The 22423-nt window shown below is 44.8% G+C and overlaps 2 protein-coding genes across 5 annotated transcripts in view; both read right to left on the bottom strand.

Moving 5' to 3' along the window:
• Positions 1 to 4125, bottom strand: part of LOC146966777 (disco-interacting protein 2 homolog C-like) — a 67113-nt gene extending 62988 nt beyond the window's left edge. Inside the window, exon 1 of one of the 4 annotated variants that reach the window (XM_085763857.1) lies at positions 3609 to 4125. In XM_085763857.1, the coding sequence (XP_085619983.1) occupies positions 3609 to 3687 (79 nt within the window). In that variant the 5' untranslated portion in view covers positions 3688 to 4125. The remainder of the gene's footprint in view (positions 1 to 3608) is intronic. The other 3 variants (XM_085763856.1, XM_085763858.1, XM_085763860.1) reach the window with 3 other exon arrangements.
• A 1345-nt stretch (positions 4126 to 5470) lies between these two features.
• Positions 5471 to 20625, bottom strand: LOC146966776 (uncharacterized). Its single transcript, XM_085763215.1, has 16 exons — positions 20486 to 20625; positions 15003 to 18226; positions 14338 to 14482; positions 14116 to 14223; positions 13929 to 13977; positions 13572 to 13708; positions 13245 to 13348; positions 12892 to 13002; positions 12180 to 12431; positions 11888 to 11964; positions 11508 to 11711; positions 9044 to 9110; positions 8830 to 8958; positions 8625 to 8698; positions 8341 to 8410; positions 5471 to 6811 (listed from the first exon to the last, which is right to left on the bottom strand). The coding sequence occupies exons 2-16, from the start codon at positions 18213 to 18215 to the stop codon at positions 6680 to 6682; spliced, it is 4872 nt and encodes a 1623-aa protein (XP_085619341.1). The 5' UTR covers positions 18216 to 18226; positions 20486 to 20625; the 3' UTR covers positions 5471 to 6679.
• Between the last annotated feature and the right edge of the window lie 1798 nt (positions 20626 to 22423).

Below are 22423 nucleotides of genomic sequence, written 5' to 3'. Positions count from 1 at the left end.
CGAGACTCCGGGAGACTTTGAATTAGATCTAGTTCTACAAACATGTCGGCTTGCTTGAAGTAAATAAACTTCTCGGTGCATGTTTGAGTAGCCATCTGATGCTGTCTGTGGAAAAAAATTGCGGCTTTGAGGGCTGGAAACAGCCTAAACAGCGGAACTTACATCCACTCCCATTCATTGCTGCCGTGGCGATGCGCGGACAGACGCAACTACCGCAAAACAGGAGCGATTAAACTGAAAATCTTCAGATTCATTCTTTTAGACCTAAAATGATATGAAAATACACCCCTGAGTTGAATTCGCCTGGAATTGTCCTTTAAGGTAAAAATGTAGCATAGTGAAGCTAAAATGTCTGCATAGTTCCTCTTTAAGGGATCAAAATCAGCTCTTGGTTTTAAGCTTTTTTTCTAATGTGAAAAATTAATCGGCCAAAACAGTTATCGGAATTTTTCATTCCATAACTTCGGCATTGGGCCCAAAATATCCATACGGGTTGGGCCCTACTTTGGTGTCTGCTGGATCTCTCAGCACTGGAGTTTGTGGCTCCTGAACCAGCGATGTTTACAGCTGCTGACATCCAACAAGTCCATCCACAGCTCTCCTCGTCCATCTGCAAGTCACGCTGCATCAAACACCGGCTAAATGCTCCAAAACGCTCAATACCAGCGCCTTAATGCCTGGAGGTCACAGCAATATGGCAGAGATGATGAGATTTGGTCGACACTGAGAGAGGGAGCAGGGGGGCGGGGGCTTATCTTGAGAGGGCTCAGCCGATTGGTGGGTTTATCTAATAAACAGGTGGAGCTCTGGATCATCTCCTCGAAGACGAAGAAGTTCCATCCACCAGCACCACCCGTCAAATGTGACAGAAAACTGTTGCCTGAGGTTCATTACATGGCTTTTTACCAACGGTGATTTACTCAGTAATCTGGGAGCAGATGTTTTCATGGAAACTTCTTCACCAGCAGCAGTTTTCTAGAAGAAAGTCTCCTCTTCTTCAAGCAAAAGACTTGATATGTATTTAATCAAGTGATTAGTTACTTAACTGGGGATTAATCCATCATACGTCAAGTAAAAAGACACAAACATTCTCTGATTTCAGCTTCTATGTGAGATGTTTTCTCAGACACTTTCTGTCTCACATCTGTGTCTGAGCATCTGGATTTCCTTGAAACGAAGGCCAACACCTGCGTTCTTCATTTTGCATGTTTTCAAGTCATCATTCATGTAAAAAAAAAAAAGAAAAATTAAAAAAAAAAAAAAAAAAATCAGGAATGCAGCAATGTGATGATTCATGAACAACATTCTATGTTTTAAGCGTCTCGGATGTGACAATTTACTGCGTCTCCCCTTTAAAAGCTGTTCCTGACATTCTGGATTCTCTGGATTTAAATGTTCAGACGCTTTAAATGTCTCAATCTCAACTGGGCATCTCGTCAGCAAAAGTGCGTAAGCTTGAAGTGATGAAATATGAGGATGTGACTGCAATGTAATGAATCTGCAGATCTGTTTTCCAAGGTTAAGTCCTCAAATCCAAAAAAATAAAAAGAAGAAAACTGACAAATATTCACATTTTGGAAGATTTTTTTTAGCATTTTTGGATTAAAAATGAAACATGAAGATTAATTTACAGCGTGTTTTCCCCTCCTTTCTGATTTTTAAGCCTCTTTGAAAAGATGCCATCCATTTACTCACCACGCTCTGCAGCACACCACGCTCTTATTTTGTAATGACCACACACACACACACACACGGGCCCAAAGCCGTACTCTCTCTAAATGATTGCTACGCAAAATCAACAGCAGACACTTTCTCACCCTCCGTCTCGATGAGCACCAGTGACAGACACACAACAACACACACACACACACACACATCCATCACACGACCAGGAGGCCTGTCAATCTTCATCCTGCTATGATCCACCAACAACCCTGTCAGTCCTCTGAGTACACACACACATTCACAAACACACACACACCTGAGTGTTTGAAGTGTTTCACGCCGTCCATGACGTTTCAACTTCCTCTCGCCGTTTCCATCGTTAATAACATCTGCCAGCAGCAGGTTCTGCTCTGATAAACACCCTCGGCTGGAACAGGAGCTCCAATGGGCCTGCAGCTGCCACACTTTTACCTCAGTGTGTGTGTGTGTGTGTGTGTGTGTGTGTGTGTGTGTGTGTGTGTGTGTCACTGCAGTGGGAGAAAATAAAGGCTTTTATGAATGATGAGGCTGATCAGAGGGGAACGGGACAGTTTGATGTGTCGACTGCTTTCGGAGATTTCAAAGAGCAGGACTGATGTTTTAGGGTTTTTTAAAAGCTGCAGATTCCCTGATTGGTCTGAAGCGATAAATACAACTGAAGCCTTTTTTTCCTTCTTTCTTTTTTCTTTTTTTAATGCTGAATTATTCTGCATGTGCCCCAGAATTCACGGCATCTATTCTGCATCACCCTGAGGAGCCTGTGACAGCATTTTCAGCTGCAGGTTACAAGTTTCACTGCAGCTCCGACAAAGTGACAGAGTAAAAAACAACAAAGGGAAAAAAAAAAAACCTTCAACTGCACTCAATCTGGGTTTTACTGCAAAGCAACGTAATTAACCCAAGTCTGCTGTCACACACTTGCAACCACGCAAATGTGTGTGAGTGTGTGTGTATCTACCACGTTATCCACAACAAATGGACATTTGAGGCAACAAGGTGGCTCGCATCCAACATGAATCTAGGCTTCCTCCCTCACAATGTAGGCCTTCCAAGGCCTGTATGAATAAAATATGCCATCCCCATTATATAAGGCAGAAATATGCCCTGTTCCTGTTTGAGATGTATTGAAGTAACAGCAGGGTGGATTGCTGTGATTGAGATTCAATGGCCCATAGAGAGAGAGATAGAGAGAGAGAGAGGGTGAGTGTTTGCTGCATCTGTGTGTAAAAAGAGAGAAGAGGAAGGAAGAGGAGAAGGAGGAGGAGGAAAATATTCCCAAGCATCCTGATCCTCCCCATCCTCAGCTGCTCTGCAGGCCCGAAAACACAGAGGCAGGAGGCTGAGATCGCGGGCATCAAAAGCCCAACTGCCCCTCTGTGCTGCTCTGTCACGCAGCGTTGCATCGCGATGCTATTATTAAACCCGATCACACACACACGCACACATTCACGCACACACACACGCACACACAGGTATGATTGTGTCAACATCTCAAGGTCAAACAACCGGCTGTTTTTCAGCTCCAGCACCGGCGGACGGGGCCCGGTTGGCCGTTTTTATCCCGTTATAAACAGCACCGCAGCCGAGACAAAGAGCAGCGGCCGAACCCGCAGTCCCGTTCCCGCTCTGCACGCATCCTCTCCCGGCTACACGGAGCAGCCCGGGCCGGTCCCTGCCTGACAAACATCTGGATGGGAGGAGCAGGAGGGGGACGAGAGGAGAGGGGGAGGAGGAGGAGGAGGAGGAGGGGGCCGCAGGAATGAACGCTTAGATTCCGTTAGTAGGTAGGAAGGCTCCCGGTGTGGATGGTGGTGATGATGATGATGATGGTGGTGGTGAGATAACGGGATGGGGATAACGAGGGGAAAGAGGAAGAGGAGGAGGAGAAGAGGAGGTGTACTCACCCTCTGACAGCTCCAGCTCCAGCTCCGCCAGCCGGGCTCGGATCTCCAACGGTATCGGCGACGCCTCACGGTCCGCCATTCGGCTTGTACCTTAGAAAACACCTCCCCGGTTCAACTGCCTCCTCCTCCTCCTCCGCCGCTACCGCCGCTGCTGCTGCTGCTCCTCCTGCCTCCTCCTCCTCCTCCTCCTCCTCCTCCGCCGCCGCTCGGTAAGGGAGAGCTTCTCCTCGGCGGCCCCTCCTCGGCGGAGGCGCGTAAAGACTGCGAGGCGTCGAGGGAGAACAAAGAGGATAAATGCGGGGCTCGTTTTAACGGGGGCCCGCCATGGCGCCCGCGGCTCGGCTCCTCGAATCGGCAAAGACCCGGTGGCTCGGTCGGTTCTCTCCGCTGCCGCTGCGGTGGCTGTGGCGGCGGTAGTGGCGGTGGTGGTGGTGGTGATGATGATGATGATGAGGCTCCGAGTCAGCGCCGTTTGCAGCTTCTTGCCGCTGATGTCACGTGACTCTACAGAGGCAGGAGGGAGGGAGGAGGCGGCGCCGCCCATCACCGGCAGGGGGCGCAGCGAGCAACCACCAACCACACCTACACAGGACCATTAGACACTGCGTTTATTTACACCAAACCCCATTTTAACTAACGGACTTATTAGGAATAAAAACAAATGATCAATTTTCCATTTTTAATCTTCAGGCTTTTAAATCTCTATTTAGAGGCTTTTAAAATAAAATCAATAAAAAAAAATCTGTTTTGTTTGTTTTGGTTTCTTGTTTTTTAATTATTACTATTATTATTATCATTATTATTATTATTTAATTTTCATTATTAGTTTGTAATTCTTAAAAAAAAAAAAAAAAAAAAAGAAGACCACTACAAGTATAAGCTATAGAACTGTACCATTCCACGTGTGAAAATACTGAGAATTTTTTTACAACATTAAACACATTACACAAACACATTAAATTCTATTCCATGTTTACCTGGGCTTCTTTACAAATGTGTTCATTATTTATGTTCATCATACAAAATCTAAATTTTATAAAGCCACAGTAGTTCAAGCAACAACAAAATAACCTGCATCTGTTGAAATCATTTTAAATATGGCTACCTACCTGTGTAGTGAAGTTTCATGTACTCCTCAAATCCTGCTTTCTCCAGGGCTAGAACAGCCAGCCAGTTACATCTGACAGACAGCAGTGTGGACAGGCCGACACAAGGAACTTCACATTTTAAAATGAAAAAACAAAACAAAAACACGTATCTCTTATTTTCTGAAGCCAAAGTATAGTTGTATTTAATCAAGTTTTGTTTGGTCAGTGGTGCTCTCCTGTTTTAAAGATTGCCTGTCTTCTCCACTCCCTTTTAATGTGGTCGTTCAACAGCTGCATGTGGAAACTAAACCTCAACAGATTAATGTGATTAATATTTAAGGTCAAGCAGCCTTTAATTAAGTCTAGTACGTCTGAACAAGCCTAATGTGGCAGTGACACATATGTGAGCATCAATTTGCCCCTCTAATATACTGTATTTCATTAGTATTATTCGTCCCATTCATTAGGCCTATGGCCTTCCAAGAATCAAATCATCCTCATCGTAAACAAGTGGTGGGGCCACATAATGGAGTAATGCCTCCTTCAATGTGACTCAACTTCCATCTGCTGGTCAGAAAGAGGAACCACAACCAAGAGAGTGGAAGTCATCAATTTACCCAAGACAGTGCTGTGACTGAGTGATCAATGTGCTTCAGGAATATTAGTAATGAAAATATGTACAGGAAAAATAAAATTAAAACATCAACAAATAAAAATCAGCTGTGGTCTGATGAAGACAACACTACATTTGCTTTATAACATAAAACTAACATCTTTAACTTCAAAGGCACTTCTTTAATATTCGTTCAGTATTATGTACATCTGTACAGACAAAGTAACATGTGCCAAAACCACGCCTGCTCTTTTTTCATGGCAACTGCTTTACATTTAAAATTTTATATTTTAAACAAAAAGAACATTGGACTCAACGTAATACAATCAAATTCAAGTTCCCCAAATACAGTTCAAGTTCTTTGTGCTGAAACAGTGCTTTCTCATGGACACTACCCAAACTACACCCCCCCCCCCCCCCAGCCAAAGCATGCTTCCCTTCACGGAATAACCTGTGTCCAAAACACCGGACGCTGTGACAGTGAGGTGCATCCAACAGACACAGGTCAGACTAAAACTCTAACACACAAAAGCACTCTTGTCTAACTTAAATTAAAATACGACATAAATTAAATTCTAAAATGAAAAAACCAAGTCATGCAGAGAATAAAGGATTGATAGCTTTTCAAGTTCAATTTGATTCCTTGACTAGCAAGATAAATCAATACAGAGTTGTGACCCTATCATTACAAGCCTCCACATCTCACCAACATCTGAAATGGAAACAAACTGGGTGAATGGCACTAACATTTCGAGAAAAGGCATCATGTGTGCCCACAGGGGCCTGGAGACTAAATCATAACACAGATGTATGGAAATAAAAACCACCGAAACCAGGTCAGGATTGTGGCAGAACATCCTGTACAGAGAGAAATCAACACACACACACGCACGCACGCACACGGGCCAGGAAAGAAGTGCCAGTGCCATCAGCAAAACAAGACTAAATCAAAATGGAACCTGGCTCTCGATAAACTGACCTGAAACACAAACCACGAAATAAAAGTAATGTAAAGAAGTACATCAACATTTACAGATTTTTTTCCCCCAGCTTCCCATCTTAAAAACTGAAAAGTTGGCAAGGCATCCTGAGTGGTTAATGCCCCTGAGCTCACACTGGCCCATAATGTCCTACACCAGGCAGCAGTAAGACCCCCCTCCCCTTCCCTCCCCATAACCCCCCCAGCAGAATTTATAAGGGGTTCAGTTTCACTACATTCAGTTGATGTAAAGCCTGTGTTTGTTTCTGAGTGAAATACATGCAGACAGCTTATACAATGATACACAGTTTACTTGTATGAGACACATAAGACCAATATAAAAAAAAATAAAAAGGAAAAAAAAAAAAACACGCAGGTGTTTCTCTCAGTCTCATATGATCACCACGGAAACAGAGCTGGGTTCAGTGGTGACGCCTGGATAGTCTGGGATGGGGATGTGCTCTGCGTCTGAGGAGGACGATGCTCTCTGGCAGATCTCGGCGTAGCTCGGCTTTTTGGACTCCTGAACAATCACAGCACAAGTTGGGGTCAGTGTCACGTCACCCGTTTCCTCTGCCGGCACATTAACCTTCCTCTTGTGTTACAGTAGGGTCGCCACTGACATGTTTTTAGGTTTTTAATGCATAAAAGTACCACATAAATTTGTTTTTTGCATCAAGGCATTTTGGCTTTGTCAGGAACCTCTATTTAAACAAAATAAAACAAAAACATTTTTTTCACAAAATGCTAAAATGCTCTGGTTAAAATTATGACATTTGTGTTGTTAGGGTTGGTTTTGACCTGGTTATAACGATAAAAACAATAATGAGAGTTAAAACTGAAATCATTAGTGCAAAACCAACCTTTTCATGGATCAGGAAGCCTAGCACAGAACCAAGAGATGAGAAACAATATGATATAAAGGGTTCAACATTCAACATTTGGCAAAATGGCCCATTACCTTAATCCCTATCGTTTTAGCAGTAGGTTCGTTACCTTTAATTGTCGGTGCAAGCTATTTTTAGAACGGCGGAGCAGAGCCGCGAGCTGCTCAGAGCTACGCTACGGAGGCTAATGGGATTTCTTGGTTTCCATCATCAAACTCATCGAGTACACAATCTAACAACTCCAAAATGCTCTGGTGGACAAGTTGTGACCTGCACATTCACCACGCTATGAGATAATAACGGAACGTTACGAGGGTCAGAGGGTTATGAGCTGTTTTCGAGGTAAATTCATGCAAAACCACTGATGCGTGTTCCTGTCAGGGGCAGTTTCTCAGCAAGCAGTCTCTGCATTTGCCTCGAAGACAACCGACCCTAACACAAGAGATGGTAGCAGGCCCAGGGGCCCACACCAAAAATATTAAAACCAACATTTTCATGGATGAGGAAGCCGAACAATGTAACCAAGAGAAGGAAAACAAATTGGAAGAAAAAAACATGTTTTTAGTGTAATTTAAAGCTGATTTAAAACAAGGGTCAAAACCGACCCTAACACAAGAGATGGTAGCAGAAGGTTAATGGCTTTCAAGTGCAGCGGAGCATTCATCACATTGATCTCTATCCTCTCTACACCACTCTATAACACTTAGGGAAAACTTTTGTTAATTACCCATCATTAACTTTCTACAGCTGAGCAACAGAGCCAACAGTGTTTGTGGGTGTGGTTCACACTGGTGTGATGTAATGTAATATTTCAACTTTAATTAAGAGGTCTACATAAATATCTTTCATAACCACACACTAAATAAAAGTTACAACTAAAGTTGGACAATCATGTTTCCTTTAGTGAAGATATGGGACTGACTGATGTGGACAGACTGTGTACATTTAACACAGAAGGAGCAGCTGGTCTGCAATATCTGTCTTTCCTTCCATTCCTTTATATGTATATTTCAGATCTGATGTCCGTTTCAATAAACGACAGGACAGGTACATGCTGTCAGAAAATATGCTGCCACTTCAAAAAGAATCCTTGAAATGTAAACAGCAGAGGTCAACAACAGTCAACACCATCAAGTGTGTGAATGTGCAGCTGAATAAATCTTACTGAGACTGGTTCCTGTGAGAGCTGAGCAGGTTTGTCCTCAACGGCTGTCTCTGCACTCTCCTCCACATTCCTATGGAGACGAGCAGAACAATCTCAGTCTACACAACTGGTACCATGACAACTGCACAAAATATGATCTATCTGTAATATCTAAAATATTATCTATGGGAAAAGAAAAATAACTTCAGACATAAGTGTGTCTGAGGAATGTTAAGATGTAAAACACTGAAATGAACCACAACAGAGTCCACCTGCAGAGGTGGATCTGTCTCAGTGATACTCACTGCTCTGAGACAGGCTGAGCCTCCAGTGAAACCGTTGCCGTGGAGGGACAGGGGCTGCTGCTCTGGACTGGACTCTGATGACGAACGACGAATTCAGTGCATGTATGTGGCTGTTTGTGACTTTCCCCTGTCGGGATTGTCATTCTGAATCTGTCACTCAGAAGTATAATTTGAGTGTGTTCGTGTCAGACAGAGACTTGGTTACCTTGACGTTGCCGTTAGCTGCAGGTACGGTTGCTATGGCAGTGTTTGCTGGAGCAAGAGGAGGGAAGCTCGTCAGCCCGAGCTCCAGAGGAGGAGACGGCTGACGAGGAGGTGACTGGTTTGGTGGATTCTACACAAACAAACGCAAACACAGTGAATATACAGTCTCAGGATAAATGAACTTTACAAACTATTAATGCTCGGTGGCCACTTACACGACTGTTTGATGACGACTCTGGTCTCCTGGGCCCTCCTCTCCTCCTCTGGTAGGAGTTTGGTCTCCTTCAGTGCAGGGAGGAAACAGAGCAGTGATGCTGAGGAGCTGACGTACACTTCACATTAAAGCATCACTCAATCATCTGTATTCCACATGTGTCTGTGTGCAGCCATCAATGTGTAGCTTTTAACAACAGTAGTTATGTATAGATGCAGCTTCTCACCTCAGGCTCTAACTCACTCCCTACTCTGCAGCACCCGTGGCTGTAACTAGGGCAACGTGATGATTAAGTATAATTCTGACATAAATCCCCCAAATTCACCAGCAGTTCCTTTTTACTGTCTTTATCATCTTACTGTCTTCATGATTCGCTGATTCCACAGTTTCCTTGTGTACTTTATCCTCCACGTAAAAGCATGAATAATAAATCAACACATAAGGTGCAGTAAAGTGCTGCGTGGCTGGCTGTCAGTGTGCAGGATTTGTTTTGCTCATGTAGCACTGAGTGTGACAGTTGCCATAGCTGTCAGTCTGTCTCGCTTCATGCCAACAGCTTTTGGTTTGTGAACATGAAAAAAGCCAGAGAGCTATTATTTATCTGTCTTCTCCATTTTTTATTCAGCATTTGTTAAATCTATTGAAGGATAATACACCGATCAGACATAACATTATGAGCACTGACAGGTGAAATGAATAACACTGAAAAACACTTCATCATGGCACCTGTTAGCAGGTGGGATATACTGGGCAGCAGAAGTTGATGTGTTAGAAGCAGGAAAGGTTTGACAAGGACGACTCGGTCTGGTACTGTTGCTCAAACTACTGAAGAAGTTCATGCTGGTTCTGATAGAAAGCTGTCAGGATACACAGTGCAGCGCAGTTTGTTGCATATCTGGCAGCAGAAAAGACCTGTAGGCAGGTGGTCAGAATGTTATATCTGATCGGTGTCAGTACTAACGCACTAACAATACGTTTTATTTTAATCATGGCAAGTGTCTTTTTAGAACTCACAACTACATGACCTACCGTAAATCCTCAACTAGACGCCGGTCTCCTCTACTGGCCGGGTCTGGCTACAGGTTTGAGCAAATAAAAGCCGGCCTCAATTCTATTTTCTAACAGTTTCTGCTTAATTCATGTTAGAGTTCTCAGCGGGCCTGAAAATAAAGACACGGTCTGATCTGGTGTTAAAGGGATAGTTCAACTTTTGGGAAATTCGCCCATTACCATAATCCCTACAGTTTTAGAGTAGGTTCGTTACCTTTAATTGTCGGTGCAAGCTGTTTTTAGAACGGCGGAGCAGAGCCGTGAGCTGCTCAGAGCTACGCTACGGAGGCTAATTGAATTTCTTTGTTTCCCTCATCAAACTCATCAAATACACAATCCAACAACTCCAAAACGCTCTTGTGGACAAGTTGTGACCTGCACATTCACCACGCTATGAGATAATGACGGAATGTTACAAGACAGAGTTGTTTTTGAGGCAAATGCAGAGCCGGTGTAGCGCTGAAAAGAGACTGCTCACCGAAAAACTGCCCTTGACGGGAATGCACATCAGCGGTTTTGCATGAATTTACCAATTGGGCCAATTTGCCAAACTATCCCTTTAAAGCCGGACTCAATGCAGCCGGACTCGCGAGCATTAATTCTCGACACCCACCCCCCTGACCCCCCCAAAAAAGGAAGCCCATAGTCCGACCTGACCTGAGTTATTTGTAGCCTATATGTTTTCGACACAAACGCGGCGCGTCCAGTCAGCTTGTTCGAGTCGGCCCGTTGAGAACTCCGACTGACCCAAGGAAAGAGGCGGAGCATATATACAGTCTATGGCCGGAGCATGCAGAGAAGCTTGATCAGTGCCGACTAAATGAATGTTTGCTCTGGATCCAGCTCTTTCCTTCTATTCCTACTCATTTGAACAATAATAGAAAGATTTGATAATATTTTCCATCTTTGCTAAGTATAAGATTTGTTCAGAATTAAACAAAAGCCTGTCCCACTCCCATATAGACGCCTGTCTCAAATATAAGTGAGTCAGTTCGGCAGCTGAAGCAAATAAAGCCCGGGCTTCTATTTACGGTACATTAGTTATGCAGGAATGGAAGGGGGCGGCAAAGGGGTTCTGGGTTTGATTCCCAGGCCTGTCATATCATGTAAAGGTAACTCCGCCTTTCTGGGTGGAGTCTGCATGTTCTCCTCATGTGTGTGTGTGGGTCTCTCCGCATGAACACTAGGCAGACTGTAGCATGTGAATGTGAGTATATTATTCATCTCTATATGTGACACTGTGATAGACTGGTGACCCTGCCCCCGCCCTATGTCAGCTGGGATTGGCTCCAGCCCCCCGTGGCCCTACACAGATAAGTAGCACAGCCAATGAATGGATGTACAAGCACAGACACAACAGTTAGACAGTTGAGACTCCAGTCTCTAATGTCTGAATATCAAGTAAATGTTTTTACCTTCCCCGGTCATTTGTTGGTGCCATGACTTGCTTGTTGGGCTCTGACCTTCCACCTCTGCCCTGACGCCACATGTTGCCCCGTGACTGGCCTCGGCCCGACTTCCCTGGAGAAGAGGAGCGCTCTGTTTGCTCCGCCGAGTGGGACGAGTCATTGTGATTGGCCTGCCAACGGTCTCCGGAGTTTGACCACCTCGAGCCTCTCCTGATGAAAACATTGTGTTGACTGGTGTAGATTCATGGCAACATTAACAACAGACTGACGGCTACACAAATATGATGAGGAAAATCTAATGGCTGTGACAGAACGGGGAGTGCACTAGTTTCTTTCTAGTTACATCTATGTAACGACACACACAAGACACAATGACACGTAGCTACCTCAGCCTGTGTGGGTTGTGAGGTTTGACATTGGAGGCTGCTGTGAATCCATTTGTGAACTCACTCATTGATGGAGGCTATGGACAAAAAAGGTGCTTGATGAAAACCAAATCACACACACATACCACAGAGCTACTAGTCACACATTCAATGTGCCAAAGCCAACAACAGCACCCATGATTACAAGAAAATGGAAAAAAAGAAAAGAAATGTAGCAATGCTGATGCAAAACTAAAGCATGTTGCTGTTGCACATCAATCCCAGACGTGTATGAGACATCAAAGGTCCTCACCTCACCACAGTCCTGGTATCCTGAGGCCCACATCTCACTGGTGAAATCATATAACTGCTGTCCTGACAGGTGGGCAGGGCAGGGCTGCTGGTAGGTGGCCGAGGGGAGGTAGGAGCTGTACTGGTCCACCTGGGCCGGTCTGTAGCCGTTTTTGGGAGCGTAGGAATTGACTGCCATGGTCTTTGCCTTTATCCTCACCATCAGGGGTTTTCCCTTAAACACCCGCACCTCTTCTCTGAGGTACTTGTAGGCCTGAAGATATACAGGTGCATCTCAATAAATTAGAATATCATGGAAAAGTCCATTTCCAGTAGTTCAAGTCAAATAGCCCCAACCAAGTTATGGTGTGCACATACAGTAAATGGACATACTTTTCAGAAGGCCAACATTTCCATATTAAAAAAAACTTTTTTTTAATTGGTCTTTTGTAATATTCAAGTATTTTGAGATGCTGAATTTTAGGTCTTCATTAAATGTAAGCCAAAATCATTACAATTAAAAGAAATTACATTTAAAAAAGACATATAATGTTTCATTCTGTGTGTAATGGATCTATATAATGTATTAGTTTCACGTTTTGAATTGGATTTCTGACATAAATAATGTAATTTATTGAAATGCACCTGTGTAGACAAATATCACTGTCTGGATAATTGTGTTTTCAGATTGTCAGCTGTTTTACTTCAGTGATGATGAGTCAGCTGTATTTTACCTGCTGAGCCTCGGCTTCAGACTTAAACGTGATGAACCAGTTATCGTTGCTCACGAACTCACAGCTCAGGAACTTGGGCTGGTTCTCTCCATCAAACAGAGCCTCCACCTCCTGCACCACAGCAATATTAAACACACTAGCATTATAAACGCAACATTTAGAAACATCAGCATTTTACCAGTTTCACTTATATAATACTATCTGTTAATAGATTCCCATTGAGAGGCCCTGTATGAGAACACAGTGGGAAAATATTATTTATCCAACTACAAAACTGGCTGTAGGATAAATATTTACATTGAACTAATTGTGAAAGGCATTAGGTTGTGTTGGTGTGGATGGTGCAGCCTTGCCTCACAAGGGGTGCTGTCAGGAATCTCACGCAGGATGATAACACATCGACTCTGTTTGGGCCGAACCTTCTGTCCACACGGAGCCACCTGGACCAGAGGCAGGGCTGACATCCAATCAGAAAACAGAAGAGTGTCTCAGAAGCAACCATAAAACTACATTCATTGCTCTCAGATTTACAGTCTGTAACAGTCTGAGTCCAAAAAGCAAATCTTTGTAAAGGAAGAACAATGAAAAAGTACATTTCATTAATATAGATACATGTCATTTTCTACCCTGAATAACAGTAAACAGCATTCAGAGGTTGAAACACAGAAATAAACACATACAATTCAGGATGTCAGAGATCAGGTCCAGGTCTGTGCTGAGGTTCTTGATCTTGTCGAGCGTGGCCAGAGTTGCGATAGGAATGTACTGGTCACTGTCCATCTGAGATGTGAGGTAAAGGTCGCTGCCCAGGTGCTCCCTGTGGAGGGACAGAGGATCTGATCAGAGGAATCCTTTACTGAGGAACACGAGGAGGGGTTACCAGAGGTTACATCACATTACTGGACAAAACACTGACAAAACAAAAACACACTGTGTTAGATTCCTGACGAGACAAACATGTTGTATTTTTCACAATGATGGTCAGAACTCATCTAAATATTTGATGACGTGATGAGTGATGTGTTGCAAGTTGTGACCTGGTCAGGCAGGACTCCAGAACAGTCATCAGCTCTTCTTTGACCTCATCTGAAACTAAAGGATTTCACATCTGAACTCACAGAGTCATTTTTACTCAATATAATATGGTAAATGGTAAATGGTCTGTATTTTTGGCATTTACCATTTACCAATATAATATGGAAAAAACATAAACCAGATTCACACCTGTGACAGGTGGGCTAGGCTCCTCCACCAGGCCAGGCGCCTCCACCAGGCCCATGTTCGCCTCGACCAGGCCCATGTTCTCCAGCTGAAACCCTAACTCAGCATAACCTAAAAAAATAAATACATTCAGGCAATGGCTTCCAATGTCAATATGATCATTTTGATGAAATCTAACATTTGCGACTGAATACTGATCTTCTTGCTGGGGTCTTTGAGCTCTACCTTCATGATTGGTCAGATCGTTGGAGTACTGAAGCCATGGCTGCTCGGCCTGAGGGTAGGCGGCGGCGCAAGGGATGTCCAGGTTAAAGTTTTGATTGGTCCATACCTCAGCGTCGGGGTTAAGGCTTGGAGCAGCAACGGGTTCCTGAAATGAAAAGACATGAAAAAGACATATTTTTGAGAGGAACAGACAATAGAGAAAATCAATGTAATTTTTTTTTGTCAAATAAAGGCAGAAAAACTCCAGGCAAAAAAAAAGTATTAAAGAAAAAGCACTGAACTAATTTGCACCACACATACTCCCCTTACTTACCCTTCTAGTTAGACAAGTGGTCTATGTACTTGTGTTATTTGTTATATAATGTTATTTTGTTACATAATTTCTTATCACATTCTTATAAAACTGAGATACATCACGTATCAAGGACATCTGTGTGAACAATGACCACTAGTAATGCAACACATTTTGCTGTCTTTTATTCCTGTAATGAATCCTCAGCTCTGACATGATCATTGTGTGTTTAGATTATAAATAAATGTGTTTATCATCCGCTGAGACACTCCAAGTCTTTCTTTCCTTCCAGAACCATTTAGAACATTTTCAATTGGGGAGGATGAGACATCAAACTGAATGCTCTCTCTCTCTCTCTCTCTCGAACACTTACAGACTGGGAGCAGTCTGTGTGCCAGTCCCACACACATGATCCCTGAGGCATCACGGTGCTGTAGGGGTACGCTCCCAGCAGAGCCATGGAGGGCTGGAGCTCCGAGACCAACGCCGGGATCTGCTCCGTCCCCGTCCTGCTCTGGTCCCGGCCGGGCTCGGTCTTGGACGCCCCCTGAGCCCAGCCGTCGCAGCTGTCCTCCAGGCCCAGCTTGATCCAGGGGTGGGGGTAGAGGCGGCACGCCGAGGAGTCGGCGTCCTCTCCCAGCAGCTCCGACACCATCTCCCTCATCCCCCCTTCCCTCTCTCCCTCTTCGGCCGCCGACGGGAGCACGGGACCCTGGAAGTGAATCTCGTAGGACGGCGTCGACGCGTAAACGTCGATCTGTCCCGGGTCCACGGTAATCAGAGCGTGTTCCTCTTGGCAGTCTAAGAATGACGCTCCGTCGTCCTGACATCTGAAGTAAGCAGGAATCATGTCTGTGTCACAGATGCCGGCGTCGGCGTTGACCTCCATGTTTTCCGTCGACGTCTCCGCAGCTGAAATGTTGAATGTTTCTGGAGGAACATCACCCTCTGTGCAGAGCTGCTCCTGTACCACACTCACCTCCAGGTTCAGTGACTCTCCAGGTTGAGGTAAACAGTCCACTGTGACATCCACTCGAGGGTTCTCACATTCAGGGAAAACAGCGGGCGTTAACGTTTCTGCCGGTTCAGGGGACGGTTGAGGACGACCAGACCACCGTTCAAAACCATCTGTAGGTTCCTGCCCTCCTGGTGCAGAGAGGGGGGAGATCTGAGTCACCTGTGCAACCGGCTCTCCCTCTTCCTCTTCCAAATGCTCACACACCGATACTTTCACCAGCTGATATTCATTCTTTAGAGTTGGGCTTTCTTCACTCACAACAGAAGCACAGAAACTTTCCTCAAATGTGCAAGCAGATAAGACGGGAGGCTGACAGGAGGAAGTGACATCGGAAAGTTCTGCTTCAGGAGAAGGAGGCGGAGTGGGAGGACGAAGGCTCGAGTCCTCAGTGCTGCTCTCAGGCTCCTCGGCGTCCTGGAGAGTGATGCTCGTATCTATGACGGCACTTTTGTCACAGTTGTCAGACAACACATCACATTTTTCATCGCTTGTCTCTAGGTGAGAGGTGTCCTGGCCCGTTTCCATTAATTCTACTGGAACATCATCTTCCACAACAGGTTCACTCGACAAGACATCCTGAGAAGTTTCGCCTGAACCCGACACCACCTCGGCTTCAGCTCTCACATCAGAGCCGCCGACGCGTTTGTCGCATTCATCAAACCTGGGCTCGCTCCGCTCAGATTCACTAAATGCAGCTTCGGCGTCTTTCACTCGAAACGCTGGATCGTTTGAATTCAGGTCCAACCCGTCGGATGCGGCGGGCGAGTCGCGCCGGTGAGACGCGGTTTTGGTTAAATCGAAGAGCGGGGTCAGGTTTGAGCGGCAGGACGGGGTCAGTTCGACCGGCAGCGACGACACGACGGAGACGGTGGAGAACGACGACACCTCTGTGAGAGTGTCCGTCGTGGCGCTGTGGACGCCGTCGCCCTCGTCGGCGCGGTTTCTACAGAAACCCACTGGGATGGCCAGACTCTGCAGGGACGATTCATCCATCTCGATGTATCTTCCTGCCAGAAGCAAAGCATCGCTCTCCTCCTGGTACAACAGTTTGAGGTCGAGCTTCGAAGAACTGGAGCTCTGACCAGAAGTTTCCTGTTCAGGAGGTTCAGAGGCTGGTTGGACATTTTCGATGTACCGTACTGTCTCAGTGCCTGGAACAGACTCATGCAGATGTATGTTGAAGTCAGAATCCACATTCTGATCTAATTCCTCCTCCTGGAGGTCAGCCAGCGTTTCCTCTGTGGGATCGACCTGTGTGTGGTCCTCCAGGTACACACTCTGCTCCTCTGTACACACACACTCCTCTGTAACTGACTGCTTCCTAATTTCTCTCTCCAAACATTTATTATCCTCTTCCTCTACACATGTACTCAACGTGTCATCCTTCAGTTGGTCTGTGTTCTTTACAGCTGTCTGACAGGTCACATCTTCAGGGCTGTGTGGTGTAGGGTCCTCTGTGTTGATCTGACTGCTGGATGGAGGCTGAGGGTCTACGGGCTCTGGAGAAACAACAGGGGGAGGTGGAGGTGAGGTGGTCTTCTCCTCTGGGAGTGGAGTGTGTGAGTGTGTATGTGACGGGACAGTGGCCGACGGCTCGGTGGCGTGCGACTGGGGCGAAGCAGCTTCCTCATCATGTGACCGGCTGGTCGCTTTAGATTCCGTGACACATGCCTCCTCCTCCTCACAGGCCGCAGCAGATGCCTCCGGCTTTGATTGGCCGGTGACCGTGGACTCCGCCATGCCGGGCAGAGCAGCTGTTTGTGCTTCAGCTGTGAGCGGCGGCAGTCCAGCTGTTTGGGATTGACCATGGTCGTGGTCGTGGTCGTGTTCAAGGTCGTCGGCGTCGATGGAGCATATGCTGTAGAAGCTCTGGGTCCTCGTTTGGAAACTCTGACACAGCGTCGTGACAACGCAGACGTCCCCGCCTTCCTCATCCCTGTGCTCACCTGACGCCTCGCCGGCCGGGACGTTGCTCGGACGGTCAGAGGAGGGCGGCGAGTTGGTGGGGGATGACCAGGAGCCCGTCGGCTTGTTCTGCTGCCTCTGCGCCTCAGGGAGCTGACTGAACCATAAAGCCCTACGTGTGGCGTTGTCTAAGATCTTCTGTCTGACTGGACTCTGTGTGGACACCTCCATATAGGGCGCCGGCTCACAGCTGGGCCCGGCCGTGTGTACCACACCCGCCTCTGTGTCCCTGTTTGTATGTATGTTTGTGCCGGTTGTGATAATAATAGCCTCCTCCTCCTCCTCCTCCTCCTCGGACTCCACTGGTTTAAGATCCCTTTCCATTAGCGTGGTGCCGTCCCTGTCCACCGCGCCGACCTTTGTACAAACTTTGTTTTCCTGTTGTGGATGTCTTTCCTCATCTTCCAGATGCTTCTTTTGGCCCGGCCCGTCCGCCTCACGCGTCCTCTCTTCCTCCAAGCACACATGCTGAGCCACAGCCTCAGCGTGTTGCCTGACCCGCTCCGTCACCTCGTTCAGCCCATCGTGGAGCGGGGGCTGTAACAGGCTGCTCCTCTCAGTCTGTAGGCCTGGGTTGAGCTCCTTACTAAAACAGCAGCCCATCTTCTACGGCCACGAGTGGGGAATAAAAACCAAAAAAAAAGACCGCTGTGGCCACACCACGCACTACGAGCCTACGCAACACGAGACAAAATCATGAGCAGCTCCTCACGGTGGCTCAGCCACATGCAGAAAGAGAAAAGACCCTCTGCTCCCCCCTCCTTTTCCGTCCCCCCCTTTTTCTCCTCCCCTACCCAGAATAGTAAATGTGAAGGGGCTCACATGTCCCTGCCACTCATCAGGGGGTTGCACACCACTTTATGTGTGTGTGTGTGTGTGTGTATGAATGTATGTGGAAGCCCTAGTTAGGCTACAGTTTGAGAGGGTCAGCACATGGCCCAGCACCCACCAATCACAGAGCAGTACTGCAGCAGTGTCCACTCCTCCTCCTCCCTCCCTGAAATTCCCCCGACTCCCACCCATCCCACCATTCACTTCTCTTTCCCTCCCCCTGACACCTTTCTGTTTCACTTACCATATCAGTTTTGCTCTCACTGCTTTAAAACCTCGACATCCCAACTGACAAAGCCACCCCCTCCAGGCCCTGACAATCAGTCACCTTAGTCTGTCTATTCTTTACTACTCTTTTTGTCTTTTTTAATTAAACGTACAACTTTTTCATCAATTTTTCAAAAATAATACATCCACAGAACGTCTAGGGAGGTGCAGAATAAAAGTATTAATTTTACTGATTTTTTTTTAATAGTATATAATAATTGTTTTAGAAATTTTGACAAGTCCAAAATATATAAGTATTTATGTCTGGCTACCGTGGCAATGTCGGCATGAAATGATCTCTGCGTCAACAGCATGAGCACGTTGATGTCACGTGAGGCGGAGCTCGGGGGGGGGCAGATCGTGATAGCTCTGTGGAGAAAATGGCATTGTGCTAATGCTAATGCTAACTAACGGTCAGCCGGTACTGTAACGTTTCCAGTGCAGGAGTGATGCTGTCAGGTTCGTCTGCAGGTGAGTTAGTGTAAAATGATTCAGATGTGTTTCCAGGCCGCTGTCAACTTCCTGTAGCCTCAGTATGTGTGTCAATTTTTCCATTAAAAAGATTTCTTCCACAATTGTTATCCATTGATCTTTTGTTGGTGGTGCTTCCTTTCCCCAGTTCCTAGTGATTGCTTTCCAGCCCGCCACCAACAGTAATTTAATCAAGTATCCATCACGAGTGATAACAGTGTCTTCTGAGAATTTGCATAAATAAAGCACTAAACAAGTCTTAGGCACTCCATATCTTAATATTTGCTGTAGCTCCCTACATACCATTTCCCAAAATACAGTTATTTTTTGACATTTCTAAAAAATGTGAGAGTGGTCTACATTATAGGATCCACATCCTCGCCAACATGTCTGACAGCTATGCAGCTGCTTCTTCATTTTCAGTGTAACAAAAAAAAAATAAAAAATGCAAACTCCCTCCAAATTCGTGATAGTGGATGAGCGATGTATCTTCCACATTTTGGGCCACTCTTCATCTGAAATTTCTACATTAAGTTCTTCCTCCCATTTCACCTTAATAGATTTAGTTGAATTGTTTGTTGTTAGTATTTAATCCGTGATATAACGATGAGATTATTCTTATATTACTTCCCTGACAGGCTTTGACTATGATTCAGATGACATCCTTCACTTCTACGGAAGAATCCGACTTGATCTCCTTTTTATAGTTGACCCTTACTTGAAAGTATCTAAAGATTTCGTGTGTATCTAATTTGTATCTCCCTTTGAGATTTTCAAAACTCACCAGCTCTCCTTTGTTTTTTAACACACACCTATCAGTTATTCCTTTTTCTGCCCCTTGTTTAAATCTTTGATCATATTTTGCCAGTTTGAAACTGCTGTCGTAAGCTACCCATTTTAATATTTTGCATCATTCTGGATCTTGTACATTTTCAGTACTTTAAACCACAGATCTAATGTGTGTACTGTAATTGGATCCATATTAATTTTAAGTTCCTTATATAACTGACTATCACCAACCATATTTTGAATTGGAATTTCCTATCAATAACTTTTAAATGATATCAATTTGCACCCCAACTTCACTGTTGTTACTTCTATTTGTGCATCCGTTGCATGTCTGTCTATCCAGATAGCGTGTGCTTCTTCCTCCATTCATAAAAATAATATATTTATCATATTTAAGTTGGGTCTAAAAAAAAGTCATCTAAAAGTCAAAAAGTGACTGTGCTATGTAGGCTAGTTATTATTATTTTAGATGTGTAAAAGAGCATGTGAGTGCAGTGAATTAATGATACAGTACCTGGTAGAAGTAGTAGTATCCAGGACGAAGTGCTCCAAGCGTTAACTGTACCTGTTGACAAGCTGGATACAGTGGATACTGCTCTGATGTCATCTGACTCGGGATGGTGGGGAACTGTACGGGATGATTGCTGCCGCTGTCTGTGGTCACCACGGAGACTGGCAGGGGGAGAGTGATGGGAGAGAAGGAAATGAGTCACAACACCAGCTGGCATGATGGAAACACTGGACCACTAGATAATTCAATGTGGACTAAAACTGCAGCCATCCTGGTAAACACTGCAGGATGAGCTGCTGTAAACAACCCACTCAGGAAGTAAATCATTTCACATGGAAACTAAAAAAGGTATGAAGGTTAAATTGATCAAACTTATAACAGCAAATAAGTTACTAAACTGCAATCATTGATATTGACAACAGCTCCTTCTAAAATGTGAGTGTGTCACCTTTTAAAAATATTTTTACATGCACAATTTTTCTTTAGAAATTATATTAAATGCAGTCATGTAGTGAAGATTAACACCAGACACAGTGTAACCTCTTTCACTGTCAAATCCTCATCATCGTGATCATCACTGTCTGCAACATCACTATATCACTGATAGAAAAAAATGTAGGCCTACATAATAGTGCCATTTCAACAGTGAATCTTTACTTTCTTTTCAGGATTTGCAGACAAAGGTACCAGACTTGCACATAAAAAAAACATAAATCAACACTCATCTATGTGAATGAATACTATCCTTTTGTTTTTGTTTTGTTTTTTGTTGTTTATTTACCATTTAATAAATCATAGTTTAATGGCACAAAAGAAACTTCACGTAGTATTCCCTCTTTCATACTTTTGAATTACTAATTAACTTACAAAAAACCTAAGAGAGTCTTTAGGGCTTTCCTGCAATAACCTTGATAACTTTCTGACCGTTGTAATGTGCAGTTTATGCTGAACATCATTCAACGTGTTCAGTAAAAATCTGAACATTGAAACCGTCAAGAAGGAGGTTTTACTGCCCTTCAGACATGTCAGTCATTGACATTGACAGTGATAGGTTACTGGGTTCATCACTGGACCAGTCGTTAACGTTAGATCATTGGTGTGCCAGGGTGTGAACTGTGAAAAGTAAACTTTGACTTCTCAGTACTTTCTGGTGTGTGCATGCTAACTGAGCAGAAATTAACTTCATAGTTGTCTAATGTAACATTAACCAAAAATTTGCTAACAAACTTTCCAAAGCTAGGTCAACTTATTGAAAAGTAAAACACACCTAACGTTACCATTAAAAACTGTTACCTTCAAGGACCTCGGTCAGGTCTGACAGTCCAGTGAACCTCTTGCTGTTAGCTTAATCTGAAGGGCTGCACTTCCAAACACCTGTGTACATGAAAGCTAAGCTAACCTAGCTCATAAACCCTTGTCTTCTGCAGTGTAAACGACATGTTAGGAGCAGGGCAGCAGCCGGTGGAGCTTTAAAACATCCACCAACCGTTGATTAGACAACGTCCAGAAAAACAAACAATAACGGCACCGTTACTACGGCTAACGGCTAATGCTGATGTAGCTTTGACACTTTCTCCACAAAATGCGCCTTTAGTACCGGGCTACACCCACCGACGGTGAGCCGGGAACTCACCTGAAACTCTGTCTGTTGGAGGCCGGGGTCGGACCTGGTGTGTGTCTGTCCTGCACAGCCTCAGTAGACTTTCTCTTCTTGCTTTGCGCCCATCAAACCGCCCGTTAACATTACTGGCCCCATATGTACACAAGAACTCTGTTGTTGATATGGCAACTGCACGTTGCTATTAAAAAAAAACTGTCAATCAGAATATTTTGCACCTGCAGGGCTCATCGGCTTGTTCTCATTTATATGGATTAATCTTTAACAGTCCTTTTCTTCATCCAAAAATCAAAACTTCAGATTGATATTCAATTAAAGCACCTG

The sequence above is a fragment of the Trachurus japonicus genome, chromosome 20 (assembly GCF_045865225.1).
Source record: "Trachurus japonicus isolate A0001 chromosome 20, Traja_1.0".
Taxonomy (NCBI): Eukaryota; Metazoa; Chordata; class Actinopteri; order Carangiformes; family Carangidae; genus Trachurus; species Trachurus japonicus.
The sequence above is the reverse complement of the archived record's forward strand: the minus strand, read 5'-3'. Positions and strand labels throughout refer to the sequence as shown.